Raw genomic sequence first — 13,441 nt, 5'->3', positions numbered from 1 at the left:
ATCATTGAGGTAATGCTTTAATTTCCATCAAATTTACATTTTCCTGTTCTAAATAGCACAAAGATAGTAAGAAATTACAAAAGTTTGAACAGCTAGAAACGTTTGCTGTATAAATTCAGACTACATAGCAGCCATTAGGACAATGTAGCAGCTGAATTATGAGTTGCCATCCAAATGTTTCCCATGTGCTCGCTGCAGCGTGTCATTAAACACTGGTGAGGTGCAGTCAAATTTTGGCAAAAAAAAAAAAAAGCATTATAAAATTAGTTTGCAGAGTGAGTAAAACAACAATTTGAATATGAAACAATTTACATTTAGTACTTATCGGTCAAGATTCCCTTATAGTAGGGGTGCAGTTTACTCATTTCACACAATCTGAACAGGGAAGCTAATGCAGAACAGATCTTCATTGCTGTCATCTTTCAGTTCCCATTTGACTAACAGCTTTATCTGGAAAGAAACAAAGGAAGTCAAGTGAAGGAAGTCAACTGGTGCCCTTTGAAAATCTACTATGCAAAGCTGAATTCAAGTGAAAGTGCTACAGTAAGTGATAGCTGGCCTCCACTTGACAAATGTTATCACTGTTGCGAGAAAAAAGGGGCTAAATGTGTTACTTTAAAATGGTAATTAGTTTTATTTTTAGCAGTAAAGGGTTACATTTTCAGAATGAATTTGATAGTCTATTTTTAATGTGCCATGAATGCCTTTAAAAACATCTTACAATTGCTGTTGACTGAAATTGACATCACCTGTGATAAAGGCATGGATTACAATCAATCACAGCTCACCTGTTAGTCATATGAAATTGACAAGCTGAGCTGTGATTTTAGGTCAAGACTTTTGTAGCATGAACAAATCATTGTTATTCAAATAAGTGATTAGTGAATTAATTTAACCATTTATCCAGTCGAACTTAGTCTATTTAAAATTCACAGTTTATTAGCATCATTACTGATTTTAGTAAGCATTACTTTAGGTGTGGCAATGAGAAACATAAAATAAAACAGGAAGCTTTTTTTGTGAAACATATCCAAAGTCAAACCACCAAAGTGTTGCGGCACTACTGACAAAGAGGACTTTAATTTTTGCTTAGAGTATCGATGACTGGTAATGGGACCATTTGGGAGTACCCGATAACTTGAAATAAGGCTGGTATCAGCTTTATACAGACTTCGACACTCACCGATCCCCAAAAAATATGTTTGTTTTTTTTTTTCCCCTCAACCTTTTTAGTTTCACTGAAGTCAAACTACCCAGAAAAATATTTCAGACTTCTGCTTAGTGTAAGCTTACCGCAGGGTACTCTGCTTTGACGGGCAGCGAGTTCAGATAGTGATAATTTTGTTGCTTCTGGATGGGGCACTGGATTCCAGACTTGCAGCCGTCCGCAATGGGGATCGGGAAGGGGACGGGAAGACCGGCGATGATGCCGTGGACCACAGCTTTGCTTGTCTGGCTCTGCACAGCTGCAGAACACAAACAAAACTGAAGATAACGCTGACAGAAAACAATCCAAATCAATGACGAGCGCTCACCGCTGTTGAAAGTCACATTGACGCTGTAGGACTGTCCTTTATGTAGCTGACAAGGCAGAGCGGAACAAGAACTAATGTCCACAATGATCACCTTGCCTGAAGAGGAACCTGGAGATAGAGTAAACACTCAGCTGCTTTTCAAGTCCTCTTAATTTTTTTTTTTTAATTGTTGATAAATTGGGACAAAAAAGCACCACTTTAACAAATTTGCTTATGGTCAAATGAAATGCATTTACCTGTACATTGTCGAGAAATCTGTGATGTTTCATTCATATGGGATTTTAGTTTGCTCCTTAAACATTGATCTCTTTTATGTTCAAGTAGACCCATACGTTTAAAAATCTACCAAAAAATACACTAAGCTTTTTTTTTTTTAATCCACGTACCCCGTGAGTAACCATCTCGTGTGTGTCACTGACTGATCATACACAATTTTGTAGACATATTTTCCCCCCACACAATTTTGTTTCGGGGAAATTTCTAACATGCGCAAAAAGCGTAATTTAAAATATCATGCACGGACATTTAAATGAAATGCTTGAGAGTAAGAGATCGGTAGGAACTTACCACAGTCTAAGAATTTGACAGGATCCGCACAGGTGAGCCCCATTAAGCAGAGAAAAACGACGCCAGCTCTGAGGTCCATTTTTCGACTACCTAGAAAACAAATATGAATTACCTCACACGAAAATACAACTGGAAGGATTATGTCAGCACAAAGTTTTCAATTTGAGACAGGATTGAGTCTTGTAAACAGAGAAGTAGTCACAATTCAAGGAAGCGCGTAATCGCTGACACGGCAATATTCTTAGTACCAAATGTTAAATAAAAGAAAGAAAGAAAAAAGAGAAATCAAATAGTCAGTACACGTTTCTAAAGCTTCCCCAGCGTCTTCAAAAACGATGTATCGTAGCAAACTTCCGCCCAGCTGGTTTTATTTCCTCATATCACGAGACCAAAATACCGCCCCTAATTTATATACTGCCCAAGATTTCGTCTGACAGGATAAGGTATGTTGGGAAGAAATAAAACCATCTTATATAACATGAAAAAAACTCATCGAGTAAATTAATATTTAAAATTAATCTATCAATTGTCATTGAATTTTTATTCCATTGGTAGCAGAAACATAACGCGAGAACGTTGTTCCTAACAGACTAAACAAAGGCATTACTACCTCTAGATTGACAGGTACACGAACCAATTGTTTGAACTCATTGTAGTCACCAGTGTCCGTTACTAATGAACCAGGCATTTAAGCACAGAAAAGGGCATTCTCTCGAAGTGGATGATTAGAATTCTTACTTGAACCACAAGACTCGAAAACTATGCAAAGATTGTGACTTGTAATAAGCAAAGAGGTTTGACCATCTTAACCCCAGTTTTAGTGCCGTAGAGTTTTTTAGTATTTGAAAAAGGTATTATCTACAGCATTTGAAACAGCCAATTTCTAAAAATGTTAACATATATCCCGAGGCTACGCAACCATTAGCAATTACAATCATGTAGTGTATAAATACATAATGTTAAAATTTAGTAAAATGACAAAATTAAAATCAGGATATGTATCTCAACGCGATTTTGAAACTTGCCTTGCGTTTTATGTGCATCCATGTACTGGATTTACTATTGTTACTGTATAGTGTATCAATAAAGTTAGACAAAAAAGTCTTTCCTCTTACTGGGGGCGGGACTTCCTTATTGTTTGTTATGGAAGATGTCACTAGTGGGACTCGCTATGATATCTGCGTCAAAGTCAAAATTATTAAGCCTTGCCAGGTAAAATTGCAGTTTTGGAATCTCGATTACATCGCGATATTTTTTTTTTACAAACGATCGTCTGTAATGTCACAATTTTAACTCGCACGTAAGCCTGACGTTCGCTCGCTCGCCGTCTCCTAAAGTTAATCGTGTCATTCACAAAGCAGTACATTAAATTCAAACTGACCAGGCTAACAGTTATGTTTTGTCAGGGCTTCTGCAGTCCTCGGTAACATCGCAGTGAGACACCGCTCTCATCCGCTCCTCCGCAGCCCTCAGCGCATTACTACAGTGAGCCTTCGACTTTTCGGCGGCGCCACAAGCCAACAGAGGTCAGAAAATGATGAAATGGTGCACCTCACTCAGGCTTGTGTAAAGGTGAGTAGGGATTGTGACCAGTAACTGCATTAGTGCTTTTAGAACAGTTTAATTTGAGCAGAGGTAATTTTACAGTTAGTATTGGTGTTGTGAGTTCCTATTGAAAAGATGTATCCTAAATTTCGTTTGTTGTTTTGATGGACATGCGCAGGGGTATTGTTATAGCAAAATATATTTTTACAGGCCAATGACAAGTGTGGCTTTCATTGCTATGGCAAACGTCTGCAGGGACTTGTGTTCTTGGCAATCCATTATTTGCAAATTACTGTACTCAGACCAAAGCCCTGTCTAAATTGCTGTGGTGCCAATCTGTGTCATCTTGGTGCAAAAAACTATGATGAAGTGGGTTGACGACCTTCTGCACTTTGCTTTGGTTCTAACATCTTAGTGCCAGGGAACTGTACTGGTGCTTTTGTTGTGATCACTCGCGTAACTAAAAACACACAGTTCATCTTATCCCATTGAAATGAATGAAAATGCCATATGTGATATTTGTCAATATTTTTAATTAGAAAACGGTGCTCTTCATTGCTGTTCTGAATCAAAACATTGCATAACAATTCATATAAAATGTAAATAAATAAATAAACACTTTGATTTCATGCTTCAATAACAACTGACTATGGTCCTGTGGAGAAGTAGAATGTTTGCATGGTCATGAATTTTGTCAGTCTAAATGTGTTGCGGTACTTTTTTGTTCAAATATCTGTCGCTTAGAGGTACTTAGAAGCTGTGAGAAAGCAGACATTTTTGTACTTGATCTTCAGCAGGATTTGAACAGTAACCCTCTAAAGCCCAAAAAGATGAGCTTTTAAATGTTAATACACTTTTTTTGAAATAAAAGACAACAATGTACAGCGCTATTTTTGTAATTAAAAACATTAACAATTCATACATGTTTCTACTTCATCTGCAGCTAGATTTGAACAATGAACCTCTAAAGCCCAAATAGATGAGCTACTGCCATCTCAAAAATACTTATGGAGGATACAAAAGATTGGCTGTTGAGTGTAACACCCCACAAAAAAAGTTAAAATTCCATTCTATGGCCATTTGGATTCAGAGACTTGGTGAGATCATGGGGAAGGGGGAGTACCTAAGAATACGTGTGGAAGGAGGAGGCTGCTCCGGCTTCCAGTACAAGTTTTCCATTGATGCTAACAAGAGCGAAGATGACAGGTACAGCATGTACTTTCATCCCCTCCATCCACATCGTTGAATTCTCTCTAAATACTGTCCACATCTGTGTGCTTTCAGAGTGTTCGAGCAGGACGGAGTAGGCATCATTGTGGACCAAGATAGCCTGGAGTTTGTGAAAGGAGCCACAGTGGATTTCAGCCAGGAACTTATTCGCGCCACCTTCCAGGTGCTGAAGAATCCCCAAGCTGATCATGGCTGCTCCTGCGGCAGCTCTTTCTCTGTCAAACTTTGAATGGCAATGTGCAATGCTGCCCACTTCATATAGACAAAATACGTCTCGCAGGTCAGCCATTGTTAAAAGACGCAAGCGGTTTGGAGCACTATATGTACAGTTGTTGTTTTTGGCATCTTTCACTTTAATCAATTTTAGTCTTTGCCTCATGCATGTAAATATGTAAATAGCCCAAATAAATGTGTGAATGTACTGTATGTGTTTGAAAATAAATTATAAAATTCTGAATTTCAGTGTTTCAAATATATTTTCTGAAGGAATTGACACAGTGGATTATTTGTTGAGAATGTCTGTTAGCAATGGAGGAGAGATTGATACAGGGTTTAGAATACCCTCTTTTTTTCCTACTGTTGATCAAGAAATCATATGTAATTAAAAAAAATAGGTGTACAATATATATATTTTTTTAAATTAATAATTGGGCACCAAATTCACCAAAATTATTGTTAAGAGTGAGACAAAAGCGCAGCCTGGAAATCTTTTGTTTTATTAATAATTGAGCACCAATAATTTGATCACATTTGCACACATAACATCATACACTCACAGGTTAGAACCTGTTCATTTTTTTTGATTTATTAAAGCGAACTTTAAGAAACATCTCACAAAATATACAAAAAGAATATCTACAAATGATATTTACAGTGGTATAAATCAAAATATTTTTATATACTGTATGTATACATATATATATTTAAAAGGAGCAAAATATTTTGCATTTTTTTTCCCTTTTAGATAAAACATTCCATTAAGTATGTAATATGTCCAATTACACAAAACGCTAATTTACACCCTTCTTATTGATGGAAATGTGATGACAATACATTGTAGCAGCGCACTGTAAAGTGAGTGAAATATTTTAGGGTGCCATGGAACATCAAGTAACAGCTATTTTGTTTTCTGGGAGGGGTGGGGTGTTGCAGACAAATTGTCTCCCATGCACACCCATAAACAAACACAAACACATCTGCACTCATTATTAACTCATGAGCGGATTTGACCGACCGACAACCACCAGCACCACAACACGAAGCACAGCAATGAACCATCGGGGTGACACAGTGACTGGGTCGGGTGTGTACAGTGCATAGTCTGCTTTGGCATGCTGACATCCAGAACATAACAGTGGATGTTACATTCAGGAGGAAGGCCACACGATTTGGAGTTACCAGTAAAAAGAAACAACAATTTACAAATGACCACGTGATCAAAAATGAAAATACACACACACGCACAAAAACCTCCAACTCATAACACTTCCATTAAGGCTAATTGAGATTGCTACAAGTGTATTTTTAATGGCATTGTCAGTAAACAATAGGCCTTCAGTTGTGGGGCAGGAATCCTCATCCCACAAACGTAATGCATCCCTTAAATCATCATTTTCGGTATCATAGACAAGTCTTGCTTAGAGCAATATTTTTGATAGATCTATATTGAAAAATAAAATAAAACTCACCATTACGCTCAATGAACAGGTAGGCATTCATTTAATAGGAGCCCTGCGCTTGTTTCTCCTAAAATGGAAGTCAAAAACTTTCCCTGCGATAATATATTCTATGTGTCCCCATTTGCCCAACATGATATTCTGCTTAATATATTGCATTGGTGGAAGAATTATTAATTCAGTTACCAGTGGTCAGCCAATTAAGGACACATCCATTTTACATTATATTGCCTTCTGCTGCCCCCTGCAATTGTCATCAAAGTGCCCTAGTGTACGCATTGCAAATGTCAAAGTTCACCTGTTTCATGAGTGTGTCAGCGTTACCTGTAGCGATAAACCCACATTTTATGTAGAAGTGCTGATATTGTCTGTTAGTGGCTATAATAACTTTTACACACTCCTGTTCACATGCCAGGCTATTGTCATGTGACTTCTACGGTGTTTAACTGAGACAAAGGGGGAAACGTTATCTGCAGATGCACAGACTCAAACAGCCACAGTTGTTTTGTGGTAAATAGGGGTGTCCCAATACATTGATATCAGGTACTGGTCCGATATTAGCCCAAAAAACAATTATCGGAATATATAGAGTAGGGCTACATTCAAAAGCTCCGATGTAAACAATCAAATTCATTGTTCCCACCATATACTGAATGTGAAAAATGGATACTTAATGTAGCAAAGTTTGAAACATTATAATTTGGTTATATCTACCTTAAATGTGTTATTTCTAAATGTATTTCAATTTATGTAGTATTTTTTTTTTTTAATGTGAGGTACTTCTCACATGTTTGAGGTGGAGTTTATGTAAGGCAAATGTTTGCTAACAATAGCAAGAAAAACGCTAATGTAGCAAGCTAGAACAAAGCTCTTTGCCAAACTAAACTCGTAAATGTCCCGCGTTTGAGCAAGTCTGCGGCTAATGACGTTTGAACGATGTTTTATTTAAATGTTCATTTGGAATTATTTGTAGTTTGTTAAATAGGAAATGAAACCCTTTTATTGGGACACCCCAATTTAGGTCACTTTCATACAATTGTTTATTTTGGACTATTTTTTTCTGTTCCTGAACAGGAACAGAAGCCATATTTTATAAATCGCTGGCTGCCCTTCCTCCCAACCAAGTCTGTTGTAGCGCTGCAAAAACTATTGCTATTATTTTTTTCATTGCAATTTGCTTTCCTGTGGTCCTTTTTTTCCCCACAACTGAGATGAGGAGTTTGACAACTCTTTTATGTTTAAATGTCCCACTTACCGATAACATTTCATGACTCAGTGGATGGGCGCCACTGCCTTAGTTGATATGCACATACATAATGATTTTTTTTCTTTTTTTTCCATAATGACGTGAGTGGGTCTGAATGCACGCCGCTTTTGTTCACAATTCACACAATGATGTGCACGCATGCATGCAGCAAGTTTTGAGGCAGTAAGTTATTCCTCACGTTGGGCCTGCCAGGCCTCCTCCTGCTCTTTTAAATGCATCCTTTATGCTTCACTGGAGATACAGGCTAGGAGGCGAACAGGCGAGGTGGTCAGAATGTCGTCTTCAGTGGGGCGCGTGGACACACCTCCACACAAAGAGGCTACAAAAGTACACGGGGCTATATTTACGTTTTATTCTTAAAGACTTATACTATGAAAATGATTCTGAAGTCATACCTTCTGTCGTCTCCACCAGCGCTCACCACGAAGCGGTCTCCATTTGTAATGCGAATATTCGTCAAGTGAGCCGAATGGCCCAAAAAGCGTTTATGCTTTGCCTGAAAAAAAAGTTACTTTTATATCACATGACCCAATGACATGAAAATGCAATATGGCCTTTTTTACATAATTTATGAACCTCTAAATAATGTGGCTGTTTTCTGCTCATAATAGAGGACTTTGTCACCATGTAGCATCAAAATACATTGTCAATAAACATATATTACACATCTTCTTGTACAGTATTCATGTCTAAATACCAGATGATAGAAAATTACAATACTGATACTCATGGGTGGGCCAAGATAGCTGGGGAGCCCCATGCCACCTGCTCCTTGTTTTTTTTTTTTTTTTTTTAATTCTGCTCATTAAAATGTTTCATTCGTTCACATAGATTTTGCTGGATTAATCCTTACTATTGTTTTTAAAATACCTTAGTTCATTTTTTTCAAATCACTTTTTCGACTGTACATGTTTAATTTGCAATTTTTATTTAACAAATACTGGTAAATTAACTATATAAAATGAAAATAAATTCCCATTTTTGATGTATTGTTAAAATAAAAACAGAAAGAATAAAACTTAAAAAATTAATAATATTGCACATGCTTAACTAGCAATTTTAACTAAAAAAATATTAGTAAATAACTCTATAAAATAAAAATGCCAGTTGTTTTTATTTTGCTATTCAATTTATCTAATGTATAGTTCATAAATAAAAACAATTAAAAATTAACATTTAAATTGAAATATTTTGCATATACATTCTAATATAATAATAATAATAATAATAATAATAGTAACGACAATTTTTAACACTGAGCCCCATTGGCATGAAATGACATTAACAAGGAGCGCCATCTACGTCAATTGAGTACTTTTTTTTTAGAGAAGGGGTGGAAAAACGCCTTGTGAAAATTAAAAATATAATTCATAATGGTAGTACGGATGCTCAAAATTGGCTAGCAGGTGCAGGGTTTTTTCACTTACTGGGTGGCATTTAAATAGTTAAATGTTTGTTGAGCCACTAGGATGTGCTATAGTTCCAATTTTTAAAGTGGCAATACTGTGGCGGTACTTACAAACTTATCTGGACATGGAAAGTCAAAGAGCTTGACCATTCCGAAGTCATCGCCTGTGACAATATTAAGACCTGAGTGGGACACGCAGGCGCAAGTGACGTCTGCTTTGTCTGTGTTCCGCGACCAGATGCCGACCACCTCGTCCCCGAGGACGCTGGACAGGGGTGAAAAGAGACCACTCATCAATTTCCATGGAGACACAATTCCATACAGATCGACCACGTACAGTAATCCTCCGTTTTTCACAGAGGATAGGGACCAAAATTTACCGCAAATTTAGAAAACGCAATTTATGCTTTTTCAAAAAATGGGTAGTAATTGACTAGTCAGTAATCCTCAAACTTTTTACTCTAAGTACCCCCTTCATTACCAACATTAAAAGACAATAGAGTACAAGACCAATGTGTGCACAATCTTGGAAATGTGCACGTTATTGTATAATACCATATTTAAATTTATGAATCTAAATATATATAAACATGTCTTTCAAAGATATGACAAGCACTTTTAAAGTATTGTTCTGTGGCTATGATTTGAATCCCGTCTGAAATCCTCATAAGGTGACTTACTTTACTGCAGAAAAAAATGTTTGTTTGTTTTTTTAAGCTTCACAGCTAAACTACCTTTACCCATCCAATTCAAAGCCTATGGGAATTTGATATCTCCGACCTCCGGCAACATAAAAAAAAAGTGTGACGTTCAAATGCTTAAAGATTTGTTCCTAAGTAGGGCTGGGCGATTTTATTTATTTGATTTTATTTTAAGTGTAAATGACTCTTCCTCTGTGAGCTGCTGTTAGCAGCAGTTTGTTGGATTACAATGGCCTTGTTCCTCTTGTAAAGTTTGACGTGTTACATACTCGGTCGGATGCCTCTGATTTAGTTGCGGAAATAAGATTGTTGTGAAGAAACGTTGCAGTGGTAATTGCTCCATGCCTGTTTCCACAAACCCAAACAACTCCCAAACCACTGACGATACAACTCCTATCTTTTAGGCACAAATGGTTCGCTTTATTGAGCCATGTTGCGAAAAAAAAACAATTCAACAAGAGGAATGCGGACGCTCATGAGGGCCAAACGCACCGCAGCAAACCAGGGACGGAAAGTAGCGATTGTATAGTTTTTTTGTTTTTGTTTTTAATTGTCTTAGGGAAAAAAAAAAATCAAATTAATCGATAAAATCGATATGTCAACCAGGCCTGCAATAAAGACCAAATGTACAGTATTTACAAGAGCAGAAACACCACAAATGGGCAAATTTTTCCACTAATACCTGGAGATGGGTTCCAAAAAAAGGTAAATTTGAGAAAACCGAACCACAAACATTGTAGTGCTTGTCATCTGACCTGGTCCAGGTGGCCCAGGTAATCCTGTCAATGTGGGACTGCTCCGTGACCTGCTTCCCTGACGGCACCTCGTACACCAGCCTCTTGTAAGCACCAGTGGACACCTAAATCAAAAAGCCAAAGAAGGATTAAAAGGCGTCAGGTCCGTGACGGTTACCACATCCGTACTGTGGAGGGCTACGCACCTGGATGTACATGCTGTCCGCCGAAAAGTCCATTTGCATGACGAAACTGGGGATGTCCCGGCAACAGTTAATACGGTTTAACTGCGGCCCCAACAACAGGTCGTAGAAGTCGACGGCGCTTTCGCAAGAGCCGACGGCAAGGTAGCGTGAATTTGGACTGAACCTACGAGAGACATGAGGTTAAGGAGGGACAGGCTTACCATATGAATAACTATTTTGAAATAGCAAGCACAGGCTTCACATTGAGTCTGTGAAAGTGTGTGCTACTTGTTTTTACTTTAACCATTTCAATTTAGTCAGATTATTTTTGAGGATACCGTTTCCAGAGATGCTATTTTTTTTGTTTTTTTTTAATTCTGACTGGTATCTTAAGTCAATGTAAGACATTACATCACTTAGACATGGCATTTGCATCCCATCAGAAGTTATATCACCAATCACACTTGCTAATGCATGTCCCTACTTGACACTTGAATGGGGACTTGGTCAGGACTGTTATTTATTTTTTAGGTAATTAATGGACCTGGGGTAAGCGCGGATCTGACAAGGTGTTCTCAAATCTCCACTGTGTCAAGTAGTATTCAACTCACTTAAGTGGGGTATGCAAATACTGCCAATCGAGCCTAATACAATTAAAGTTAGTAAAGCCCCCATTCTCAAAGGTCTTTCAAAAACTAAGCTGTTTTGTAGGCAATGTTAAGTGTTTTTTTTTCACCTCTCACATCTGAATTGTGATGATGATTGTGACATGAAAAGAAATGATAGACAATTAAGAAGACTGATGGTGCCACACACAATTTTTGGACAAATGTTCAAAACGATATTACTACTGGCAAAATGAAATCAGGCTTTAAAAAAAAAGTCATTGTCTCTGCTCTCCAACATTTTGATGATGTCCACTGAACGTTTGAAGCCACAGTCCACACCCCACAGCATATAGATGCTACTACACACGAAGAAGGGAGAATTATCAGGGTTTAAACAGTCCTGGTTACGTGTAGATAAGGCCAATGTAGCCTTACATTAGGCCCAACCTATATGTTCTATGTGGCTTCACTTTTCTGAACACAGCACCGGATTAATATTGAGTTTGTGCATTAAGCAGCAAAATCGAACTTTTCTATCAATCTCGTTTCTATCTCAGGTGGCGGCCATTTTGCTACTTGTGGGCAACTGTGAAAATAACATCGCAGTTGCTCTGGCCTCATGTATTGGCCTATCATGGCTCAGCATGAGAATGGCTCAATCTTAAAAAACAGGCGAGGGCTTAGATGACCAAAATTGTTAGTCAAAATAGTAAAACTAAATATTTCTTTGCAAAGTACTTCCATGGCGGCCTGGAAAAAGTAACTCAATTATTTTTGTACAACAGTTTTGGTTTCTGCTCAATGACACTTTGAAACACCCAAATTTCTCCTACAGACAAAGTCCTACTTTTTTCCTACTAATTTTACCTAATATCTTGGATAGAGGAGCGGCGGTCCCTTTTCTTGCCCCAGATTTTGAGAGACGCAACCAACAGGATGATGAACTCTCCGTTCTTCATACCAATGGCCACCATGTCTCCCTCAGGACTGTAGTTGATGGTGCATGCCGGGTGACCCAGGCTCACTTTATTCAGCATCTTCTGTAGACCCATAAGTAAAATTACAATCAATCATTATGAGTTGACAAGAGCACCATTCAAGCACAGACAGCTTCTAGGATTATTAGGACACAAAAACCCCTACACAATGTTAAGGTGACAGCTCAAGGAAGAGGTGTGTTGTAATATTATTTTAAAAATATTGCTTGTATTCTTAAATTTTTATTCCAAGTCTGACCTTGGAACTAGTTATTTTTATCTGCATGAATCCCCTTGACAGCCAAAGATATGACAGGACGGACCTTCTCCGGAATATCCCATAGACGAACTGTCCCATCCTCTGCGGCAGACAGAAACACGTCTCTAGTTGGGTGTGTCCCCAATCCCCAAATTGGCCCATCCATGTGACCGTTCACCAAGATGTTGCATGCTGCATTCTTCTCCCCAACCTCAATGATCTCTGCATTCCTGGTTCCGACCAGGATTTTACCCTGATATAGAAGAGGAAAAAAAAAAAAAGAATTGTGAAGGATTTATTTTCCACATGACAATATAAATCAATGTTTTTCAAAGCTACCTTTGCTCTGCATACAGATCGCACACAATCAATGACCTGTCCAGTTTCTAGTCGAAAGGCTCGACAGCGTTTCAACTCCTGATCCCAGAGCTTAAGAGCCCCTCCTTCTTTTGACCTGTAGTAACAGGAATTTTAAACTATGAAATTCATCCACAAACGTGATAAATGTGTCGAATACATAAAAAAAAAAAAAAAAAGCATAACAAATACTTACGGCCTTTCCTTGCCTCCAGTGACAATGAGGCCATCCCTCAACGTTGTGTACATGGTGAATACAGGGCCGGTATGAGCTTTGGCCACTATCCTTACAAGAATGTGATCTTTCCACACACATACATCCCCACTTATGGTACCTGTAAATGTCAAGTTATTCTGAAAAGAAAACAAATCTGCACTAATCTAGTGGTCTA

The 13,441-nt window shown here is 37.9% G+C and overlaps 3 protein-coding genes across 7 annotated transcripts in view; 1 reads left to right on the top strand and 2 right to left on the bottom strand.

Annotated features, from left to right (window-relative positions):
• Position 1: 1 nt before the first annotated feature.
• Positions 2-3,501, bottom strand: LOC148412912 (NPC intracellular cholesterol transporter 2-like). Of its 4 annotated transcripts, none has more exons than XM_088433204.1 (5): positions 3,484-3,501; positions 2,103-2,192; positions 1,536-1,643; positions 1,294-1,466; positions 2-450 (listed from the first exon to the last, which is right to left on the bottom strand). In XM_088433204.1, the coding sequence occupies exons 2-5, from the start codon at positions 2,179-2,181 to the stop codon at positions 367-369; spliced, it is 444 nt and encodes a 147-aa protein (XP_088289330.1). In that variant the 5' UTR covers positions 2,182-2,192; positions 3,484-3,501; the 3' UTR covers positions 2-366. The 4 variants fall into 4 exon arrangements, with proteins under 4 accessions (XP_088289330.1, XP_088289327.1, XP_088289328.1 ...); XM_088433201.1 differs by lacking the exon at positions 3,484-3,501 and adding an exon at positions 2,403-2,504; XM_088433202.1 differs by lacking the exon at positions 3,484-3,501 and adding an exon at positions 2,403-2,460 and having other exon boundaries at positions 2,103-2,188.
• Positions 3,225-5,334, top strand: isca2 (iron-sulfur cluster assembly 2). 2 transcript variants are annotated; one of them, XM_088433199.1, is made up of 4 exons: positions 3,225-3,314; positions 3,509-3,674; positions 4,738-4,853; positions 4,932-5,334. In XM_088433199.1, the coding sequence occupies exons 1-4, from the start codon at positions 3,253-3,255 to the stop codon at positions 5,104-5,106; spliced, it is 519 nt and encodes a 172-aa protein (XP_088289325.1). In that variant the 5' UTR covers positions 3,225-3,252; the 3' UTR covers positions 5,107-5,334. The 2 variants fall into 2 exon arrangements, with proteins under 2 accessions (XP_088289325.1, XP_088289324.1); XM_088433198.1 differs by having other exon boundaries at positions 3,232-3,314; positions 3,495-3,674.
• A 240-nt stretch (positions 5,335-5,574) lies between these two features.
• eml5 (EMAP like 5) overlaps positions 5,575-13,441 on the bottom strand; it is a 39,379-nt gene continuing 31,512 nt past the window's right edge. The window contains exons 36-44 of the mRNA XM_088433208.1: positions 13,246-13,403; positions 13,032-13,146; positions 12,757-12,945; positions 12,324-12,496; positions 10,870-11,032; positions 10,685-10,788; positions 9,340-9,493; positions 8,216-8,316; positions 5,575-8,139 (exon numbers count right to left, since the gene is read on the bottom strand). Coding sequence (XP_088289334.1) covers positions 8,103-8,139; positions 8,216-8,316; positions 9,340-9,493; positions 10,685-10,788; positions 10,870-11,032; positions 12,324-12,496; positions 12,757-12,945; positions 13,032-13,146; positions 13,246-13,403 — 1,194 coding nt within the window. The 3' untranslated portion in view covers positions 5,575-8,102. The remainder of the gene's footprint in view (positions 8,140-8,215; positions 8,317-9,339; positions 9,494-10,684; positions 10,789-10,869; positions 11,033-12,323; positions 12,497-12,756; positions 12,946-13,031; positions 13,147-13,245; positions 13,404-13,441) is intronic.

Source organism: Hippichthys cyanospilos, chromosome 14, assembly GCF_059441005.1.
Source record: "Hippichthys cyanospilos isolate Australia breed blue-spotted pipefish chromosome 14, RoL_Hcya_1.0, whole genome shotgun sequence".
Lineage (NCBI taxonomy): Eukaryota > Metazoa > Chordata > Actinopteri > Syngnathiformes > Syngnathidae > Hippichthys > Hippichthys cyanospilos.
This window is presented reverse-complemented; position numbering and strand designations above follow the sequence as displayed.